Source organism: Clarias gariepinus, chromosome 20 (assembly GCF_024256425.1).
Source record: "Clarias gariepinus isolate MV-2021 ecotype Netherlands chromosome 20, CGAR_prim_01v2, whole genome shotgun sequence".
In the NCBI taxonomy this organism is placed as follows: Eukaryota; Metazoa; Chordata; class Actinopteri; order Siluriformes; family Clariidae; genus Clarias; species Clarias gariepinus.
This window is the reverse complement of record NC_071119.1, coordinates 4,360,575-4,384,846: the sequence shown is the minus strand read 5'-3', so window position 1 is coordinate 4,384,846 and position 24,272 is coordinate 4,360,575. Positions and strand designations below refer to the sequence as shown.

Here is a 24,272-nt window from a genome sequence, read left to right as displayed (position 1 = left end):
TGTCCTGCCAAATGTGGACATGCTCTCTGTCACACACACGTGCACAGACACATAAACAGAGATAGAGCGGACCGTGTTAACATACTTTTTATCTTTGGGCTTTTTATGGGAAGTAGCAAGTCTTTACAGGTCAATAGGCGCAAGTCCAAGTGAAAGTCCGAGTTATTTATGTTAAAGTCCAAGTCGACTTGCAAGTCTTTTTATATTTTGTCAAGTCGAGTCTAAAGTCACCAAATTCATGACTCGAGTCCAAGTCACATGACTCGAGTCCACAACTCTGGTATACACACACACACTCTTGCCTTTACAGCCCCCCTACTCCTCTCGGCTTCACACACACACACACACACACACACACACACACGCACGTTTGTTTTGTTGCGATTTTGTTAAGGTAAAGTGAAACACGACAGGCTGATACAGAGAGGGAGAGAAAAAAATAGATCTTTACCCCCTAATGAGACTTGCTTTTGCTTTATACGCGCGCTGTACAAACATGCTTATAAACAGAAAATAAAATATGTTTCACACACACGTGGTCACGGTGTTATAGTAAACAGTACATGCGTGCACGAATATTGATTATATCAGGGAAAAACGTGCACTAAGACCCAGCAGGGGAGACAATTACCTACAATAACCAAGCCAACGCTCGTTTTTCAATTTAATAAAAATCTTTGCTCGTTTTGCGGAACACTCGCAAACCGCGTTACTCGTAATCCGAGGTTCCACTGTATAATAATAATATTATAATTAAATATAATAAATAATAATTCACTCACTCCGATGAAAATGTGGAAATAGTTCAGGGTGTGCCACCTGTAGGATTAAAAAGAGACAGTGACATTTTTTTGCCTTAAAACTCCAACAGTAAGCACACATGGCTTTAAACGCACACAATTTCGCACTCATTTGTGCTCACCTTTGGAGGAAAAAGAGGCTTTTAACATGTGTGGTTTTTGATTAAATGCCATAAAATGCGTTTTCATTTGCGTCACTCGGAAGCTTCTGAGCCCGGTACAGAATCGTTTATTATCTTATATCAATCAAACTTAAAACCAGACAATTCTTAGACGAGTCATAACTGGTTCATTTCTATTCTAATCGTAAAATATATATATAAAATAACTGTGAACACATATGCAGGTTTCTGTGTACAGGCCGAGACGATGCCAGTAAGACTTTTGTTAATGATTTTTAATGAAACTTGTAGTTTAATGAACAAATTAACAAAAGCGTTTTGTCTGAAATCCGCCGACTGTAACGCTCCATCGATGAAAGTGTTTGATAAGTGTTCAAATATCTCGAAGCGGTCATGTGACAACCGTGTGTATGCGTGTTACATTCAGTAAAAGCTGATTTCTGTAACGAGGCAATTTAAGAAGGTGGGTTTGGAAGCTGAATATAAATATAACAGCTGGAAAAACAACAATGTGATGACGATGATGATGATGATGATGGGGCTGCAGATCGCCTCCTTAGTTTATTCTTCCCTACATATTTATCTGGGTCTTGTTGTTGATTACTTACACATCCTCCTTCTTATAGGATTTAAAAAAAACTGCATCTCTCTCTCTCTCTCTGTCGCTCTTCCCCAGGTTGCACCTCTTTCAGCCTCAGGAGAACAAGCTTTTATGCTGTTGTTCGGATTTCAACACGTATTCATGACGACTCTTTTACCTGCTGGCCCTCGTCTAGTAAAGCGCCGAGTGTCACGCTGCACGAGGAAAATAATCACTCTTAGAGCTGGGACATGCATGCTCTCTCTCTCTAACTGTTACAACTTGTTTCTAGTTGAAAGCAGAAAGCAGCGAATCCTCCGACACTGGAGACTCGTACCATGACTGTTAAATACACCGAAAATATCAACATAAAAATCCACTCATATATTCAACACCTTATTTAATTAGGAGCTAAACGTTTCTTTAAAGGGGTCATACAGGCCAACATGCACTTTTTTAAGCTGTTTGGACTGAACTGTGTGTTAGGAAAATGCGTACACAACCACTCTACGATGATAAAGAGCCGCCCAGTGGTTTTCTTTTCATTTATTACAGTAACATCCCCCTTCTGAAATCAGGCCAATCGCAAAAGCCTTGCCTTGTGACGCCACACCACAAGAGGGCGTTCCTACACTAGTTGATTGACACTGGTGTTTTAGCAAAGACCCGCCCTAAGTGAGAAGAGTAATAGCGAACACAGCAGTTGTCATTCACTACCTAGGGTTAGTGACCTAGGGTACCTACCTAGGGTTAGGTATCTGAGCCACTGAGGACGCAGTGGCTGAATTTAGTTTTTAAAGCTAACCTCCCCGCTGATTTACCTAAATGCGTTCATGTTTGCGATAATCATTTTTCACCGGACTGCTTTATAAACGCGGGTCAATATAAAGCAGGTTTTACTAGGAAGCTGCTCCTAAAAAATGGATCTGTACTAACGCTTCGTGTTCCTGCTTCATCTTCACCAGGCTCGGTGAGTGTGATTTATTTTACTATGACTCTTTGCAGATCGCCTTTTCTAATAATCACGATGAATGCGGAGTGTAAGTTAACTTACACTCTTATAGAGCATGGTTATGGCTTCTTCTCTATGTACATCCGTCTCTATATAATCCCTAATCGCCCGTTTATAATAAACAATGCATTAAGGTGATTGTCTAGTTGCAAACTGTGTACGTAGTCGGAAAACTAAATTATGCTTACCTTTGTTACGTTAGATGGTTTATAACGATGTCTGTCGAAGATTAAGAAGTTATGTAAACACATCAGTAAACACATCGCGTCCGTATCTCTCTCAGTAAGCTTCTCCGGGTTTTTGTTGTTGTTGCTCGCGGCAGCGCAACAGCCCGTTAATTCATGCCCATGCAGTGATGAGAAAGACAAATCGAGTCGATGCATGTCCATTCTTTTAATTTCTGCGTTGTCAGGCGATATTACAAACTTCCGCGTAGGTTCCGTACTTAAATCAAACCAAAAACGACTGAAGAAAACAGGCTCGGGCTCTATAATCCATAGTTTTCCAGTTTGGCACTGCGTTGTGGGCAATGCTTTGTGGGTAATGCAGTCCAAAGCATTGCCGGCACTGGACTACACTTCCGTGGCTATACCCCACGTGTGTTGTGAAGACACGCCCCACAGGGGGGGCGGGTTCAGCAGAGGTCATGAGCATTTAAAGGTCCTACACATTATATTTTTCATTAAATGTTAATATGATCTTTAGGGTCCTAATGAAAAGTTTGTATTATACGTTAATTAAAAATTCAAAAGGATTGTGTAAAAAAAACACTACTTTTACCTGGTAAAAACTAGCTCTGTTCTCAGCAACCTGTTTCAGTACATGCTAATTTAAATGCTCATGACCTCTGCTGAGAACGCCCCCCCCGTGACATGTCGGGTATAGCGACGGAAGTGTAGTCCAGTGCGGGCAATGCTTTGGACTGCATTACCCACAAAGCATTGCCACAACGCAGTGCTTTGTGGGTAATGCAGTCCAAACTGGAAAACTATGGATTATAGAGCCCGAGCCTGTTTTCTTCAGTCGTTTTTGGTTTGATTTAAGTACGGAACCTACGCGGAAGTTTGTAATATCGCCTGACAACGCAGAAATTAAAAGAATGGACATGCATCGACTCGATTTGTTTTTCTCATCACTGCATGTGCATGAATTAACGGGCTGTTGCGCTGCCGCGAGCAACAACAACAAAAGCGGAGAAACTTACTGAGAGAGATACGGACGCGATGTGTTTACTGATGTGTTTACATGACTTCTTAATCTTCGACAGACATCGTTATAAACCATCTAACGTAACAAAGGTAAGCATAATATAGTTTTCCGACTACGTACACAGTTTGCAACTAGACAATCACCTTAATGCATTGTTTATTATAAACGGGCGATTAGGGATTATATAGAGACGGATGTACATAGAGAAGAAGCCATAACCATGTTCTATTAGAGTGTAAGTTAACTTACACTCCGCATTCATCGTGATTATTAGAAAAGGCGATCTGCAAAGAGTCATAGTAAAATAAATCACACTCACCGAGCCTGGTGAAGATGAAGCAGGAACACGAAGCGTTAGTACAGATCCATTTTTCAGGAGCAGCTTCCTAGTAAAACCTGCTTTATATTGACCCGCGTTTATAAAGCAGTCCGGTGAAAAATGATTAGTGCAAACATGAACGCATTTAGGTAGATCAGCGGGGACGTTAGCTTTAAAAACTAAATTCAGCCACTGCGTCCTCAGTGGCTCAGATACCTAACCCTAGGTAGGTACCCTAGATCACTAACCCTAGGTAGTGAATGACGACTGCTGTGTTCGCTATTACACCCAACAACTGTACACAACACTCGCTTAGGCGTCATTTTGCTCCAGCGGCGAAAAAACAATGGCCGACAGCGTCTTCTCACTCGGGACGGGTTTTGCTAAAACACCAGTGTCAATCAACTAGTGTAGGAACGCCCTCTTGTGGTGTGGCGTCACAAGGCAAGGCTTTTGCGATTGGCCTGATTTCAGAAGGGGGATGTTACTGTAATAAACGAAAAGAAAACCACTGGGCGGCTCTTTATCATCGTAGAGTGGTTGTGTACGCACTCTCCTAACACACAGTTCAGTCCAAACAGCTTAAAATAGTGCATGTAGTGCTGTATGACCCCTTTAAATTAGCATGTACTGAAACAGGTTGCTGAGAACAGAGCTAGTTTTTACCAGGTAAAATTAGTGTTTTTTTTACACAATAATTTTGAATTTTTAATTAACGTATAATACAAACTTTTCATTAGGACCCTAAAGATCATATTAACATTTAATGAAAAATATGATGTGTAGGACCTTTAAGCTCTCTATCTTTAAGCTACATGAGTGATAAATGAAGTGTGTGTGTGTGTGTGTGTGTGTGTGTCGAGAGCATTGAGAGGTGAAGAGTATGATAAGCGGAATGAAAGACAGAGAGAGGTTTTAAAAGGTAGAGAATGTGTGTGTGAGAACACTGGGATGACGCTCAGCTCTTCACCTCTCCGTGATGTTATCGCCTGAAAGAAAGAATGTGTGTGAAAGGAGAAACACAGCAGCACCACACACACACACACACACACAGACTTGATGGCGTTTTATTTCCCTTTCAGCTGTGAACCCTGTGAAGCCGTAAATCAGCTCTAGATTTTGTTCTTTCTGCTCGTCTGAGGCACAAATCATTTTATATTAGAGTCTGATTGGAGACGAGATTTTCCTTTATGTGGAGGTTAAATCATTCGGCTTTGAGTCTGAGTTTGAGCCACAATAGGTGTTTAGCATCATGAGAGAGAGAGGGAGAGAGAGAGAGAGATCCCTGTGTGATTAACAGGTCGGTGCTGCTTTCAGAAAATCTAAATTAGGCCTCAATCTGACAACAGCGAAGTGGACGGGAATCCAACCTCTCTCTAGTGTCTGAAAAACTGATTCAATGCTTTTATCTAAAATAATTTCACACGAGATGACTTAGGTCGAAGAGCGCCCTCTTGTTTAGAAATGGAATGAAAAAAATTAGGATTTAATTATGGGAGAGACTAAGTGACTAAACCAGATTTCCTGCTGACTGAGAAATAAACTCTCTGGAGACGCTTCGAACCAACAGCTGTTTAAAAAGAGGTTCAGCGGCAACGCCGTGAGCATCTTTAATCTACTATTACTACTTTAGAGATTATTACTACGGAGTCCCGGAGCTCTCGGACCTGACGCCCGGAGATAATCCAGCCTCGACAGTCCGGCCGTCCCGAGAGACTTTAGGAGACAATAATAAATCCTGACTGCTGTTGTTCTGTAGTTTACAGCTCACGATAAAAAGCTAAGCAGGGAAAGGAAAATAAAGTATTGTGTGTTTGTGTGTCCCCTTAGGAAAATCCGGATCTATTTTCAGGGCTTTGGTGGGCCAGAACGTGTAAAACATCTGCCTTGTTTTTTTTTCAAGGAAGAGAAATCACCAGGCTGAATGAGGAGACTCTTCTGTTCACGACAGATAGCAGACTGTTTCAGAATGAGCTTCACGTCAACTCTAGCAACAACACCTTGGTGTGTGTGTGTGTGTGTGTGTGTGTGTGTAGAAGTTTACAGATTTTGGATGTAAAATGTCCAGCTGTGGTTCGTTTCAAACTTTAGATAAGGTCTCATGTATGAATTTATCACTGTGTTTCAGGAACTCGATGAGAACTAGCCTTAAACATAAAAAAACCTTCCCTCTTTACATGACTGCAGAAACCCGTAATAAAACACATTTCCAATGTTAAACCCACTTGTTCCCGGTACTCTGAACATCTAAGTATGGAAATGGAGTAACTTTCAGAGCTTCGAAGTGGCACCCTTTTCCTGGCCGGCCTTGGAAGCGTCACGGCTCAGTGAGAAAGTCTCAGCCAAATCCGCTTGGGTTTGTAAATCTACACACCTACAGATGTTACAGATTGTCTGCGCGTCCCATTTCCCAAACCTGATGATGAAGCATAAAGCTGGATATAAATCCAGGATCAGAACGCCGTATCACGGTGAGCCGTTACACGTGTGTGTCCTCGTTGCGATGCTCCATGACTAATGGGTCAAGTCAGGTGTTGCAGCAGGGAAGCCATTACATCAGAATCGCATAACGCTGCTGCAGCTGACCTTTAATAATCAGTCTTTTATTCTCGAAAAAAAGAGAAGCTTGCAATAGACACGACTTCATTTCAAATACTCAAAAAATTATAATAAAGAATGTATTGTTTGTGTATACATGTTGTATAACAAAAAAAACACATAATAGCACAAACATGTTGTATATTTTTTGTGCTATTACATGTGCAAGCTCCGCCTCCAGACTGAAGTGTTTTTGCTGCCATTGCATTTCACCTTATGGTCAGCAGAGGGTCATGGGTCAAAGGTCATAAGCCGCACATTCAAGGTTACGCAAACAAAAAGGTTACAAAGTGATACTATACCATGATTTAACTATTCAGACGTATACCACTGCTGAATCTGTGATTATAAATGGTCAGAAGATATTGATTCTATAGTAACAACTCATGAGCTTTAATAAAGCAAAAGCTTCTGTGAGGAGATGTTTAGTTTTTAGGAGGCATCTTTGATGTCAGCGTTTGCTCATGGGATTCATGGATATTCCACAACATTAAATTTAATCATAAATGGATTTTTAAAAACTATAAACCAATATTTGCAAACCAAAAACCACAACTGGATTCGTATTAGATTCGCACTAAAACGCAATCCACATTTGTGTAAATCCCAACCTCATTTGCGCCAAACCCCAACCTCATTTGCATCAAACCTCAACCTCAATTGCATCAAACCCCAACCGCATTTGAGTCAAACCCAAGGCTCAGTTGCATCAAATTCCATCCTCATTTGTGTCAAACCCCCCAACTGCATTTGTCAAACCTTATCCTCATTTGTCTCAAATCCATGTGCACAAAGTGCTCAACCGCATTTGTGTCAAACCCTACCCATATTTGTGTCAAACCTTAGCCTCATTTGCATCAAATTCCATCCTCACTTGTGTCAAACCCCAACTGCATTTGTCAAACCTTATCTTCATTTGTGTCAAACCCATGTGCACAAAGTGCTCAACCTCATTTGTGTCAAACCCTACCCATATTTGTGTCAAACCTTAACCTCATTTGCATCAAATTCCATCCTCACTTGTGTCAAACCCCAACTGCATTTGTCAAACCTTATCTTCATTTGTGTCAAACCCATGTGCACAAAGTGCTCAACCTCATTTGTGTCAAACCCTACCCATATTTGTGTCAAACCATAACCTTATTTGCATCAAACCTCAACCACATTTGTGTCAAACCAAAACCACATTTGTGTCAAACCAAAACCACATGTGTGTCAACACCCACAATTGCGTCAAACCCCAACCTCATTCGTGTCAAACTCCAACCACATTTGTGTCAAACACAACCTAATTAGTTTCAAACCCTAACTGCATTTATGTCAACCCTAATTGATGTGGATAAAATGACTAAAACACATTGGCAAGAGCTATCATAGGAAAATAACTTTGGTTCACTAACAAAGATACATCATCAAACTGATTGTTTTCCCAGAACAGCACAGCATGAAGTGTTTTACTCCTCACTTTCCTTAATCCAAGAGGGCAAGTAGTAATTCAAGATTATGAAAGTGTTTATTTTAAGACTGTATTGTGGGGTGCAGCAGACTGTACAAGTTCCAGGACCGCAGGAGGCAACTCCACACTATAGGTGTTAATTCAGCATAGCAGGGGGTAGCTCTGCTCCGCGGGTGGTTCATTTAACACTGAATGGATTCGACGCCGGGGGGTGTCGGCTGCGCGCTCTCAGACAGGGTGACCTTGTCCTGACTGTTTTAGTATTCACGAATAGCGATTCCATTTACAGGTAGATGTGCGAAATGATAAATAGAACTCCACTCAAAACAGACACACCTTCAGTAGTGACAATTACAGGCTGTCAGAACAGGGTATACGATTACACACACACACACACACACACACTCTTATACACAGAATTAACACGCTTTCATTCCGTGCTTTTAAGGCAGCAGGAGAAACAATGACACAGTGAATATTTTAAGCACATGCCATTGCACATGCAGCTTAAAGCAAATGGGGCTGGAAGGCAAATGGCATATTAAACACACACACACACACATTTTTAAGGATTTACAAAATTTAGGTTGTTTCTTTCTTCAAGCACCGAACTATGTGACGTTGCATGGATTCCTTAACCAACACATATCCTACATTTTAAATATACACTGTAAGTATACATATACGGTATTTTAACGGGTTCGACCCATGTTGCATGGTAAAGCACAAACACGATGTGAGGTCTTATGAGAAAAAGGGTAATTTATTTAGATAAAATTAGGGAAGGAAAAAGTTAAAGGAGGGAGGATGGAGAGAAAGGGTACGAAAGAATGTGCCTGTGCAGGTCTGGTAGAAATTGCGGGGGCAAGGGGGAACCTGGCACGGACCTTGGGTTAAGTCCCGAACGAGGCCAGGGTCTTACTCGGCAGTTTCAGCAGCGACCGTGAGCTGAGGGCAATGTCACGGCGTCTGTCTGTGATGAGCGTGCACCCATATCAATATCACTCCTCACTCACTCCAAAGCTCACTAGCTAGACGGCCTCCCTTCCTTCAGGTGCGCGAATGAGCTGGGCCGCGGAATTAGGCACAGCTGGTGAGTCATCGGCATTAATGATCACAGGCTTCTCCCCACGCTATAAAACGGGGAGTGTAGCTCAAGGTCTGTTGGGCTACTGAACTTTACTACACGGTGCGAGTGCGACACGCGCAGAAGGCGTAAGAGCGGCAAGCTAGCAGGGCAATGGAATGCACCCCAGGGACAAAGAGTTGAGTACTCCTCTGAACGCTGTGTTGAGGACAGCCGCGAGCTCACTGCTGGAGCTCCCGCGGCTCTCACCCCGAGGAGGAAAAGGCCACATGGTGATCACGTCACAGCCCCTGTTCCCAGCCGGGGAAAGCCGCGCAGACGCCAGATGTCAGACAGGACTCCCGTCTGAAGCAGAGCCCACAAAGAGAGCTGGAAGCTGCCGGGCACAAGCGATTGTCGACGTAGGCCTACGCTTCCACTCTGCCCAACCAGCCTGTGCCCGCATGCCAGCGGGGCACTGCCCACTAGAACTGCACGGGCACATTCCTTCCTTTCCTTTCTTTCCGTCCTTCCCCCTTTAATCCCTTCCCACCCCAATTTTTCTAAATAAATGATCCTTTCTTCCATAAGCTCTCGCCTCGTGTCCGTGCTTAACGGGTTCAACCCATGCAAGACCTCAATATGGCGATATATACACACACACTTATGGAAGGAGTCTCCAGTGTCAGTGTCAGGTTTTCCTTCATTTGAAAGTCTTTAGAACTTTGCCCTTCGTCGTGACTTCATTCAGGTCAGGGATGGAGAGTTAGTGTTTGTACCTTTTTCTAAAAGACATTAATATAAGGTTCTAAAATTATCCGCAATTATATTAAAACTCTTGAGTTTTATCTGGGTTTTTTTCGTTCACTGCTACTGTCTTCCCAGTCACTGCTGTGCAGTTTGTTTGTGTTTTTTTTTTTTTGTGGTCTAAGGGTCTAGCTGGTGCCTAAACAACTCATGGAAGAGCATAAATAGAAGCATTTAGATATCTACAGACAGAATTAGCAATTTCGAATGTGAAAGTTTCTTAAAGACAATCATTACTGGTGATGGGACACAGATTCATCACTACGAGTCTAAAAGTAAACAACAGACCATGGAACAGAAACATCCTCAATCGCTGACCGAGAAAAAGTTGAAAAAGTCAACTAATAGCTGTAAAATTTATCAATGCTTATGAAAAGTTTTCTGGGATTCTCAAGGGCCAGAAGTATTGGAACATCATCAGGAAGAAAGTTGAACAATTAACAATACAGTAAGACGCTTATTGAGGACTAAACTTTGGATTAAACACAGAGGACTGATATCCAAAGGAGTCGTGATCTCGCGTGACAATGCACGTCGTCTGCACACTTCTGTTTACACTGATGACTTTGTTTTGAGGTGTTAAAGCATTCTCTCCCTATAGTCCTGATCTCACTCCATCAGACTTTCACTTGTTTGGTCCCATGAAAGCAGAACTACGAGGATGAAGACTTACTTCTGATGAAGAAGTGAAGACAGCGGTGCATTTGTGACCCGCAGCTCAGCCTAGTAACAATTTTTAATAAGGAAATATGGAAGCTTGTTGATGGACAGATGGACAAAGTGTATTGAAAAGCAAGGACAAAAATAAATTGACTCATCCTGATAGTTTTTTAAAAATAAAAACATATTAGTCCACATTTATGAAATTACATTTATCTAATGAATTATATCTGAGTAATATAATACTTTAACATTTTATCACTGAACATTGGGCTCTGAAATATGTTATATCGTTGGTTTTAGGGACATTTCTATAGTATAACTAGCTGAATAGAGTATGCCTCGTTGAGAAGAGTTTGTAGAAATACTTAAAAGCTTAAAGCTAAAAATAATCTGATCAGCTTTAATGTAATCGGCAATATTATCATTGTTTTAGGTAAAACCCCATGTACATGTCTGCCTGCACCAAAGATGAACCCCTTCATTTTTTTTTTAAAACTGTAATTTCACAAAATTCTGTTTGGCGTGAGAACATTATACAGTATGTACAGTATATTGGCTCCTGTTATTTTTTTGTTACTGTCATTTTTATCTTATTACACTCAATGAGAAAGAGAGGATACAGAAAATTTTATGTTTACACTAAGTTGTACTTCTTTGGTGGTCAGACAAATACACTCCCTGTTCGGTAATCGGAGAGTAAATCACAGATGAGAAATGGAAAAAGTAAGATTTAAGATGAAGTTCTGTCTTAAAACGACTCCAGCGTGTTAAAATTCACTTATACCACTTTAGCGCTGTTATTTCAGCCAAAGTGAAAATATGAACTAATCCCAGTAAAAATATTCACTTTATCTTTTCTAATTAATATCTATTGGTGCAGGTGTTGTTTACATTGAGACAGGAGCGCATTAGTAGATTATTTTAAAGTAAATTATTAAATCCCACACATAACTGTTCATAACATCTTTTACTCTACATTTTCATTTCTTTTATGGTGCTGGTACAGTACAGACCACAAAAAAATTCTAAGACTGTTTTTTAGTCCTCTCATGTATGAAATGATCTTGATCATGTATGAAATGATCAATGATTGAAAGAGTGAGTTCTGACCAATGTACAAAAAATATATACATTTTTTTTTATATAAATAAGAAGTAAAAAAAAATAACCAATAAACATGTTGAAAGTATGTTGAGAATGCTATTTGATAGTAATATTACCTCACATCTGTGGGTTAAACCGGGTAATTTATCGTCTAAATACATATTTTTATAAAAAAATTAAAAAAAAAGTGTCCAAAGCTAAATGCTAACACGCCTGAGGGGAAAAAATATATCAAAATTAACGGTCGCCTTTACGGCACGCGCGTCACCATGGTGCAGCGGGTTACGAGAAAAATGTACAAAACAGCGTTAATACAGAATTTTAACAAATGCTTAAACAATACACACACACATAAACGACCTACCTTTGACACAAAATGACGTCCACAGGTAAAAGACGACGTGTAGGAGTGCAGTAAATCTGTGCATGGTGCGCGCGAGCGTGTGTGTGTTCGCGTGAGTGAGTGAGTGCAGGCTCGCGCTCCTCAGCGACTAAACTTTAAGTGCGAGCTCCGAAGCACGCGCAGAATACACATCCACCTCTCTCTCTCTCTCTCTCTCTCACAGACACACACACACACTCGTGCGCGTGCACGCGCGCTCACATGCATGCATGCCTATGCACCAGTCTCATTTAATCTGTTGCGTTGGCTTGTCTGTGCATCTATCTGTGCATCCATCCGTCCGTTTTCCATACCGCTTATCTTGGCAGGCTGTAGGGTGGCATAAAAAGTAATCAGTTATATTACAGCGTTACATTCTAATAAAAGTAACTAGTTCGAGTACTATTCCACTGCACAAAATGAAAACTCCTTTGTGATTCCTTATGCATGTAGTTTTATTCAAGACCTTTATAATTATTCTACCATCATCACTCAGTGAAGTTTGGCCCATAATCTGTTAACTACTAATACCCCTATCCCACCTACGCAGTTTCACGCGGTGGCCGTAAGTACAGTTCATCATCATTCACCGCCAGTTTTGGCGCTGTGATTAGGGTTCCATCTTTACGCGCGTCGGTCCTCGCATAGTCGAACCGCATTGGTGAGATAGGGGTATAACAGCAGGAATAACAGAGGGGGGCGGGTTATTGGGGGCGGGGCTCGTAGGACGACTTTCACACACATACATTAACAGATTGGAAATGACTGCTGTCTGGCTCACGGATTACATAAATTGTCTGAATAACGGATTACATTTTCTAAAATATAATTAAATAACTGAGTACCTAAATGGCGGACCTAACGCGTTAAATTACTCGTTACATTAAAAAAGTAATCCAAGTATTCTAACGCGTTGTTACAGTACACCCAACACTGGTCCCCAACACACAATTATTCATGCAAACTCCATGCAAACACACATTGGTGCAATGTGTCAACGTGCCAATTGCTCTTGTAATCAGGTCATAATTTGGCACATAAAATGCGTAGCATGACTTCCTCATCATAACGTACCATGTTGAAGAAAACCGAAAATTCATATTACGTTCTTCTGGTGCTTACCACGTTTATGATGCTCATGCAGCAGGGTATCAGTGTGTCCATGTCACATTTAGATAATTTAGTATAAATATTGGATCTAATTTCTCTCACCAATCACTTCATGATGAAAGGTGTTGTTCAGGTCGCATCACTGGATTTATACCAAAGATGCAATGACAACATAGTAAGCTCGTGATAAGCCCCTGGTAAAAGCATTGCACGATCAGATCAGACACAGTAACAACTCAGTTCGATCACACCGGACCTGGGGCTTCATGTACGAAGACTTGCGTTGAATTCATACTAAAACATTGCATACGGACAAAGCTGTAAATGTGCGTACGCAGTAAAAAAATCTGATGTATGAAACACTGCGTACGCGAAATCCCACACATATTCTCTTTGTACATCTAAATTAATGTGAAATTGAGCGCACGTGCACGAGCGCAAAACCCCTCCCTGCCTCCTCCCCCGTATAAATATGGTAATGACTCCACTTTGGCAAAACCAAACGAAAAAGCAATGGCAAAAGCAAACAAGAAGAGAAACTTCGCAGAATGTAAATTGGAGGTGCTCCTATCGGAGGTAGACCGGAGAAAAACTGTGTTATTTGCAAGTTTGTCCTCCAGAATTAATAACAAAAAAAAAAAAAATTAGCTGGAATGATATCTTTAAATACATCACTCACCAAGAAGCCACCCATCGCGCACCCTGCCACCTTGGAGCCTCATCCCAACCATGCTGTTGTGAGGATGAATGAATCATGGGTTGTCCCAGGCCATCTTGCCACAATATTTGTTAGGCACATTTGAGCATCACATATTATTTGCACATTTATTGAATGGAAATGTTTCTGATTCACGTATGCAAAATCATCTTCAGAAGGCGCCTTTATAGTAATGTGCGTGCAGTCGATCGCTCCGATTACATTAGGAAAACCGGCGATCGCTGCAAATTGCGCTTTAATGTTTGGCTGGTCAACTGCATGGTATGAAAACCTTATACTGTATACCTGCTGGACATGCAGATGATCCCGTCCCATACAGCTGGCATTGCACGGCTCAAAGACAACTGGCTTAACCCCGAGCGGTCTGCTAGTTCCCTTTGGAAAGAACCAGTTGCCAGGAAACCAAGCGTTGTCAGCACCTGTAAGGGAACAAGTATTGCGTGGCTCCTCGCTGTCTCTCTTTCCAAATTTGGACCCAACTCAGCACAGAGCTCCAAGAGGATAGCTCTTGGAAATCTGAAACGGCTAATAAGCCAGTCATCATCGTGGGCCAGAAACTCACTGTGATCCCTAAAAAACGCGTTCCCTTCGAATTCGGCCATTGACAATGTCCTCTAATAAGGCCAACACTGCCATTGCCATAGACTAAGGATTGTATACATTTGCAAATGCTTTTATATGTTCTAAATCACATAATTAGTAGAAAAATATTGTGTTAATTAACCCATTTTATCAATTTTAAATTAATAGCTTAAAATTGTTTTTTTTAAGTTTTTTTATTATTTTTAAAATTGCGATACTTTGTAGTGTGCAATTTAACATAATTGCCTCTAGGAGTCGCCAACGAAAATAAAACAAACACACACAAGAAATACACGAACGCCAGACATGAAGTTGGCGTGGAAGAACGCACATTCTCACGTTAATTTCACTGTTAGTAAATCCGACCGTGAGCATGAAAACTGCCGTAAGCAAAGTTGTTGTGCGTACGCAGCATTAATACATGAGGCCCCTGGTGAGTGGGTGATCATGTACGTAAGTGGAAATTAATGACAACATGATAGACGTATTGGGGACCTGACAAGGGCATGGCTAGTAGGTATTATGAACTTGATAATTTCCATTTCCATTTCTTGTTCCTGCTGCGCTCTTTGATATTTTTAGGACGAGGCTGGAACTTCATGGTCTTCTTCTCCTTCTGATGGGGAGCTTAGCTTGGGATTGTGGACAGAACAATCAACACCTAAACAATATATTTGTGTAATATTGTGCTTAACTGTTTAGATGTTAACATGTTATTAATAGGCTAAAGAATTAAAGCGCCACTGCATCACTGTCTTTAGTTAACCACGGGGCCAAGCGGAAAACTTGCTGTACCACTTGTGGGGTCTGAAGTGTGTCCCAGGAGAGTTAGGGCACGAGTCAGGGTACACCCTGGACAGGGTGCCAATCCATCACAGACAGCACATACACACATTCACACACTAGTCTAATCAGTATCTCTTTTAACTGTTAAAAGAAACCAAAGTACCCAAAGGTAACTGACCATGCACAATGAGAACATGCAAATTCCATGCACAGACCCTGTGACTTAATTTAGATTGAAGAGTCACAAGAGCTGTAGTTTCTATATTAAAAACTTTCACTTCGATTGGAAAAACTACAGTAGACATCTAATTTTTGTCAGTAAAGACATCTACAGTGAGTGGAAGGCTGACAGTAAGTCAGCATTTCTGTCGCCAGGAGACATCAACACAATAGAAGAGCACGGCTACGTGACACCACATGGCCTAGTTAGCATCCCTGCTGCTTTTTCATTCATTCCTGAACACTTGTCACGATTTCTGTCTCAGAGAAGCGAAATACTTAATAATAGTGTCACTCATTCTTGTTCAAACTAACCCAGTTGTCTTATAAACACGTACACAGAAAGAAATCCTCAGACGCCGTAAGTGTGACTGTAAACCGGGTCTGTCCTCGAATCCGTGTCTCTCTCTGTTTCTCACAAACACACACATAGTGGGAGACGATTGAATGGTTCCTTCAATCCCAGGAGACAGAGGGACTGAGAGAAAGAAAGCGAGAGAGAGATACAGACGGACAGAGATATTCACACCTTTAACGCTGACCTTTAAGTCGGCCAAATCGGAAACGACATCAGATCTGGGCCACAGAGAGAAGATGTGAAACTCAACACAGGCTCATACACGAGATACAAGTTCAGGATCAAACCTGGGTTACACTTTGTCTGTTTGTTATCTCATATTAAACATTTAAATTTTTTGAGGTTTATACGTCAAAAAATTTTAATTGATCGCCCAACTTTCTGTCACTGATTCATAAACAAAACCCTCAACCACTGAGCTACATGTCACTCATCCCTAACATGAGGTACAGCAATAGATTACTTTATGAAATTGTTTACGCTAGATAGATTCCCCTGAGAGTACGATGACAGCTAGCCTATGTGTGTGCGCGTATGTTTATGTGTATAGTGTGTGTGGGGGGGGGGGGGGGTACATACAAATTCAACCTGGCATCGTGTCCACTCTCGTTACCTGAGTGCGCTCTTCACTGCAGGTGAACCTGAGCCAGCTCTCTTGCGGCTGCCATTTAGCCATCTTAGCTAACGAACTGTGACACAAGTGAGACTCTTTATCCAGGACTTAAAACTCAAAAACTTCTGGCTAACAAGCAGCTTAAGTTTGTCGATAATCCGAGCTGATGCAACTGAAAATTCTGAGCCATGGCTAAGCAAAAATGTAGGGTGTAATGTTTATCTTAAGCTTCCACACAAACGGAGGTGACACACTGAACAGGTGATTCACACGAATGAGGCCCTGAATATTCTGCAATAACTCTTCCTAGGATGAAGCAATCTGAAAGAGGTCTAGTTCACCATGTCATGACAAGAGCTGCAAAGTTGCAGGCATATCGTGTCACTGTCGTTCAGGAGCTCAAAGCAAGGGATATAGAGAAAAGAGTCAGATACTGTCACTGGTTCCTGTATGTTCAGGAACATGGAGCTACGCATCGAAATGTGCCTGGCAGAAAATGAAGATCACTTCCAGCATCGCATGTTATGCAATCCATTACACATATGTCAAGGCACGGTATGTAGAGTATTTTTTTGGTTTAGATTGCTTCATCATAGCGGGTATGATTGCAGAATATTCTGGGCCTTTTTCAAGTGAATCACCCTATATGTATATGCAATCAGGCAAAAATGTCATTAAGAAATGACAAATCTTGAAACATACTGTATGGTCTTGCTAATGCACAAAAGTCAGTTAAGAGTCAGTGATGCCTCAAGCTCCTTAATGTGGAACGCGGTTTTAGTCAAAAACAAAATAAAATAATTATGCCCATGACAAAACTATAAAGTAATGATAATGATTATTTTTGTTATAGTATCTATTTATATATCATAATAAAACATGTTTTATAATGCCATTTTATTTCATAATGACAAATTTCATTAAACTTAATTTTTAAATGTCATATGTATGTTGCCCCTTTTATTTAATAATAAAGCAATTATTTATTCCTATGACAGATTTGTTTCCTTTTTCTTTTTGTGTTGTTTAACATCGGCTGGAATCCATTAGGTTATATTATCACTGACTGTATGTCTCATTTTTCTTCATCTTCCCGTTAAATGCTTCTTAATGTTAAATGATCCCTTCCCGGATCCTGTCTTGTCTTGCTCTGTCTTTACTCTTCTGCTTTATCCAGCACTTCCACACACTCTATCTTCTTCGTCTTTGGTTGGAGTCCACCTGAGTTGTATCACCTGACTTTCCGATACAAACTCGAGAGTCTCACTTTCAGGCATATCTCACAAAGTCCTCTATTGTATAATGCTCTTTTATTCCATAATGACAAATGAATTACATAATGACATTTATTTTATGGAACCTACAGTGGTGTGAAAAACTATTTGCCCCCTTCCTGATTTCTTATTCTTTTGCATGTTTGTCACACAAAATGTTTCTGATCATCAAACACATTTAACTATTATTATTATTAGTCAAAGATAACACAAGTAAACACAAAATGCAGTTTTTAAATGATGGTTTTTATTATTTAGGGAGAATAAAAATCCAAACCTACATGGCCCTGTGTGAAAAAGTAAGTGCCCCCTGAACCTAATAACTGGTTGGGCCACCCTTAGCAGCAATAACTGCAATCAAGCGTTTGCGATAACTTGCAACGAGTCTTTTACAGCGCTCGGGAGGAATTTTGGCCCACTCATCTTTGCAGAATTGTTGTAATTCAGCTTTATTTGAGGGTTTTCTAGCATGAACCGCCTTTTTAAGGTCATGCCACAACATCTCAATAGGATTTAGGTCAGGACTTTGACTAGGCCACTCCAAAGCCTTCATTTTGTTTTTCTTCAGCCATTCAGAGGTGGATTTGCTGGTGTGTTTTGGGTCATTGTCCTGCTGCAGCACCCAAGATCGCTTCAGCTTGAGTTGATGAACAGATGGCCAGACATTCTCCTTCAGGATTTTTTGGTACAGTAGACAGTAGAATTCATGGTTCCATCTATCACAGCAAGCCTTCCAGGTCCTAAAGCAGCAAAACAACCCCAGACCATCACACTACCACCACCATATTTTACTGTTGGTATGATGTTCTTTTTCTGAAATGCTGTGTTACTTTTACGCCAGATGTAACGGGACACGCACCTTCCACAAAAGGTCAACTTTTGTCTCGTTGGTCCACAAGGTATTTTCCCAAAAGTCTTGGCAATCATTGGGATGTTTTTTTAGCAAAATTAAGATGAGCCTTAATGTTCTTTTTGCTTTAAAGTGGTTTGCGCCTTGGAAATCTGCCATGCAGGCCGTTTTTGCCCAGTCTCTTTCTTATGGTGGAGTCGTGAACACTGACTTTATTTGAGGCAAGTGAGGCCTGCAGTTCTTTAGATGTTGTCCTGGGGTCTTTTGTGGCCTCTCGGATGAGTTGTCTCTGCGCTCTTGGGGTAATTTTGGTCGGCCGGCCACTCCTGGGAAGGTTCACCACTGTTCCATGTTTTTGCCATTTGTGGATAATGGCTCTCACTGTGGTTCGCTGGAGTCCCAAAGCTTTAGAAATGGCTTTATAACCTTTACCAGACTGATAGATCTCAAATACTTTTGTTCTCATTTGTTCCTGAATTTCTTTGGATCTTGGCATTATGTCTAGCTTTTGAGGTGCTTTTGGTCTACTTCTCTGTGTCAGGTAGCTCCTATTTAAGTGATATCTTTTTTGAAACAGGTGTGGCAGTAATCAGGCCTGGGGGTGACTACAGAAATTGAACTCAGGTGTGATAAACCACAGTTAAGTTATTTTTTAACAAGGGGGGCAATCACTTTTTCACACAGGGCCATGTAGATTTGGAGTTTTTTTCTCCCTTAATAACGTAAACCTTCATTTAAAAACTGCATTTTGTGTTTAATTATGTTATCTTTGACTAATAGTTAACGGTTTTTGATGAGCAGAAACATTTAAGTGTGACAAACATGCAAAAGAATAAGAAATCAGGAAGGGGCAAATAGTTTTTCACACCACTGTATTTTTTTATGATATTTGTATCTTGCCCCTTTTCATTTCATACTAAGGCAATTGTCTATTCCTAATGACATTTCATGACATTTAATTCACAATTACACATTTATTTCAGAATGGCATTTGTTTCATGACATTCAATCATTTCAGATGAGTTTGTAGATCGGCTTAAAACATAATGGGAAATGGGAATTTAGAAAGGTTGAGTACACTGTGAAAAGTATTTTAGAAAATGGAGTAAGAGGATAAGGGTCTCTTGGTTTTCTTGAGGGTGGCTAAACTACAGTATAAAAGAAGATTTAAAATAAAAGGAAGATGAGGGAGATCAAAAACAGAAGTGGCGGTAATGCAACCCAGTGGCTGCTAACTGCCGAGAAACACCAAGAAGAGGAAGAAGTAGTAGACATTTTATGATGATATTTATTTCATAATTACATGTTTATTTCATGACATTTATTTAATAATGAAGAAGATCTAGACCAGAAGGTAGCGGTAATGCAACACAGTGGATGCCAAATGCCAATAAACACCAAAAAGAAAAGACATACGTTTCATAAGAACATTTATTATAGGACATTTATTTCATAATGACATATTTATTTATTAATTACATATTTATTTTTGAGCTGCACATTTATTATATAATGATAATTATTTCATGACATTTTTTTTACTGTGACAATTGTTTCCTGAAAAACATTTTTTTTTTTTTTTTTTAACAAGTGCATTTCATGATCATGTGGTAATTTCATAACAGCACATTCATCGCATATTCAGGACTATATCAGAACACCCTTTCTCTTACTTCTTCAATAATGAAACTTTTGATTCATAATTGTACATTTATTTAATTAAAAAAACTGTTATTTCATAATGCGCTTGCGCTTCACAATGCCATGTTTATTTTTATAATAACATTTATTTCACAGGGACATTCTAATTTCACTACATTGCAAAATGACACTTTTAGTTAATTCGGTTGTAATCCATCAGTTAACACAACCTATAATATTTTTTTTGCTTTTTATCACTTTTTTTTTACTTGCTATCAAACTCGCAAATGTTACACTAGCTTTCAAGCAGATGGACCCAGATGAAAGACCTTAGTGAGCTCTCACTGACTCAATTATCCCGTGGGAGGAAACCGGAGTACCCGGCGGAAACCCACCAAGCACGGGGAGAACATGCAAACTCCACGCACTCAAAAACGGGAATCGAGCCTGGCTGGGAACTCTGATATACAGGACCTAATAGGAAACGTTTTATCATGCTATGTAAAGCATAAAACCAGAGTAACGAGTGGCCATGAGGTTAATGATCGCAACCCATCATGTCTGCACTACTTCACTATTGCCATAGATGTAGAAGCCTCTGGTGTCCTGAGGTACTGGACAGAGTGACACATCTATTTATTCATTAGTATTTATAGATAATATTTTAGTAATATACAGGGAATACCGTGGCCTGATGCAGGAAGCAGGAACCAGGAAGAGGTTGGAACCGGAGTGGCCCCGTAGTGCTTGTGTGAGCATTTGGGATGATCCCTGAAAACCATAAGGAAGGGTTTTTTTTTTTTTTCATTTCCTTGGGCTTTGCACTTTTCTCGGGGTTGCCACATTGGAGAATTCGATCCTTGGGTTACTGGCACAGGTTTTATGCCTGTCCTGCTGAAACCCACCTATTCCTCCAGGCTTAGGACTGGTACTGAGGAACTGCCTTAGAGCCAGAAGGAAATGAACAGTGCTGCAAAAGACGCATCCTATATTAATTTTGATTAAGGTACAAATTGAAATAAATATTATAGAGAAAAGCAGGATTCTTTTTGGGGTAAAGACCATTTTGAAATAATAATAAAAAGCTGGACTAATGGAATTAAACAAATCAACTGGAATATGAAAATGCTCATGTGAAGCTGGAAAGGAGGAAATAATATTTTATACTGATAAGGTTAGTACAGGTTGATTCATTGAAATATTTATTGTATATAATTTATATACTGTTGTATTTTATAGCTTATTTAAACATATATGCTTGCTCCCCCACTGTAACTTCACTTTCCTCTCTGTTTCATGTTTAGACAGTTGAAGAATCATTTGTACCTCTCAGCCATTAAAAAGGATTTTAAAAAAGGAAAAGAAATGGGGTGCATCCATGCTAAATCAAACTTTTCCTCCTCAAACCAGATTTGTCATAATAGATGCTAAAAATGTCATAAACAAAGCACAAATTACTGTCCATGAGGTTGAAGCTGGTGGACGCAGGGTACTGTAATTCCAGTGGGTTGTAAACGAATGTATTGGGCTATATGTACTTATGCTCTCATCAGGGTTAGGGTTAGGGTGTACGTCAGTGGGAATGGAACAGAGGCCCACTGGTCCTAAGTACATTTTACACAATGTAAGGAGCACCATCGACCTGTAAAACTGTCTGTAGGTCAGATTGTGATATCTACTTAAGTCATACTGCCACCTCCTGTTGAATTAGATGTAGTGCAAATGCAATCCATTCCAGCATAAAATAAATATCCTTGGCACCCTGTTTTTAGTGACTGAACCCCAAATGGCTCCACAGTGAAAGCAAGATGGTGTAACATGAGCCTAGAGATGTCCACTTGACATTTCGCTTTAACACTAACAGGGTGACAGGTGACTTATTGAAGGAATAACTTTCAATTATATTAACTAGAACCTCTGTTATTATTTTAGTGTTTGTGCTAATTAGTGATAAATGATGATAATGAGATGGTAAGTGTGTTAGTATTGTGTGCGTTGTATGAGTCTGATACTATTAAGTCACATGTAGGTGTGTGTGGAGATATTTAATTCTGTGTGTTTGTGTAAAAACATAATAAAAAATGATCTGATTGTAATGTGTTGGGGCTTGTGGGCTGTGGAGATGGATCCAGGTGCAGTTGTAGGTGCAGGTCAGATCGCCTGTAGTGTAAGAAGTGCTTAGGCGGAGCCTTGGTGGTGAAAATGCAGGCGTTGAAGCAGAGCCAGGCGCTTCGTACCGTTTTAACAGCCCTGAGACGTGAGACTAAGCTGCAACTTAGCGGGCAGTTCACGATGCGTCGGAGCTGGGACACATGGAAGGTGGGGTGAATGTATCGCATAGAAGCGGGGCAGGAGTCGGACGGCGCATGGACTGACGCGGTGAAGGGGCAGATGAAATGAGGTGACAGTTTGTGTGACAGTGTTTTAAGTGGGTTGTCCCTGGTAGCAAACATGACCCTGTCCCCTACATGGTACTTAGTGGCCTTAGTCCGTTTCTTGCACGAGGATGGACAGATAATTCCAGCTGTGAGGGACTCTGTGCCTCCCTTTCTTGGCCTGCCAGAGAGTAAAATCTGCCTTTTAAAGGGGGGATGCCCGGGAGGAAATCAATACACAGTCATATGGTTGGTGTGGCGGGAGTGATATGGCTCGGGCCTTGTTTAAGGTCTGAGTGAGATCATGCTATTCAGTGGGAACATTGAGATGTCCGGAGTTTCGTTGGGTGTGGCTGGAATAGAAGGTACTGTAGAGAAAGCGCTGAATGAAGGCATGTCGTGGAACATAAGGAGCTCCAACCTGTGATGACATGCTTTGTCCAGTTGATCTGGGGGCCATGAAGTGCTAGTCAGGGGGGCCCGAGGACCAAAGAGGCGTGTGCCTTGTCGATGACAAAGAGGCAGATCTTCTCAGAATGGTTTCCTGACATTCTTAGTGTTAACAGAGGGGTCCTATGGGTGATGGCCAGGAGCCGGCTCCCATCCAAGAGGATCCAATGGCACACAAGGAACCTTCAAGCCAGAAGAAATCAGCGGCGGATGAGGGGCAGAGACATGACAGCATGGGAAAACATGATCGCGTGGTGAGGAGCATGATAGCATGGGGAAAAAAAATGTCAAAAGATGGAAGTGGTCTTTAAACAGCGTAAGTGAGCTAAGAGCATGACAAATGGGTCTTAGTATTAGGCGAAAACAACTTCAGAAGAACAACAACATATAACTTTTTCACCGTGCTATTATTTATTTAACAAAAAAGAAAAAAAATGTGGGCAATACTAAGTACCCCATGATTTAACAGCTTGTACTGTAGATCTACGTTTAGCAGCAAAAACTTGTAGTAATCGTTTTCTGTATGACTTTATCTGTTTTTCACATCCTTATGGGCCGATCTTCATTGCCTCATTTCATTCCTGTTTTTTGGGCATTCACTTATATGAGGCGATATCAAAATGTTTTGAGATTAATTATGTAACACGCTAACACATAGTCACACGGAGCACCGAACTTCATAAGTTAATGTGCAAAAAGACATTGTTCTGTGTACAACAGGAGCTATTCAACTGCTACTCTGACCATGTGCATTGCCACATCTGCTATTTCATTATAGACAGCAAATTACAACAAAGAGCGAACACGAAATTCTGCGTGAAACTGGGCAAATCTGCCACAAAAACATTTGACATGATTCAGCATGACTTCGGGTGGCACACGCACTTCAAGAGCTTAAGAACATCACTGGAGAGATCGGGAACAGCATCAACCAGCTCAACCCGCAAAAAATGTCAAAACCATTCAAACTTGTGTATGATGATCATTGGAGAACAATCCACAACATTGCTGCCGTTGTCAGCGTGTCATGACAGTGACACCCATCCTTCACGTAGACGATCATTAACAGTGATAAAAGTTAGGTGTATGTATACAACCCTGAGACAAAGCAACAGTCCTCAAAGTGGAAGAGCCAATCATCTCCATCACCAAAAAAAGTGAGGCAGGTCCACAGCTCG

At 40.7% G+C, this 24,272-nt stretch overlaps 1 protein-coding gene across 4 annotated transcripts in view; it reads right to left on the bottom strand.

Moving 5' to 3' along the window:
* chrna8 (cholinergic receptor, nicotinic, alpha 8) overlaps positions 1–12,246 on the bottom strand; it is a 46,819-nt gene extending 34,573 nt beyond the window's left edge. For all 4 annotated transcript variants that reach the window (XM_053479381.1, XM_053479383.1, XM_053479384.1 and 1 more), the window contains exon 1: positions 12,101–12,246. In XM_053479381.1, the coding sequence (XP_053335356.1) occupies positions 12,101–12,164 (64 nt within the window). In that variant the 5' untranslated portion in view covers positions 12,165–12,246. The remainder of the gene's footprint in view (positions 1–12,100) is intronic.
* Between the last annotated feature and the right edge of the window lie 12,026 nt (positions 12,247–24,272).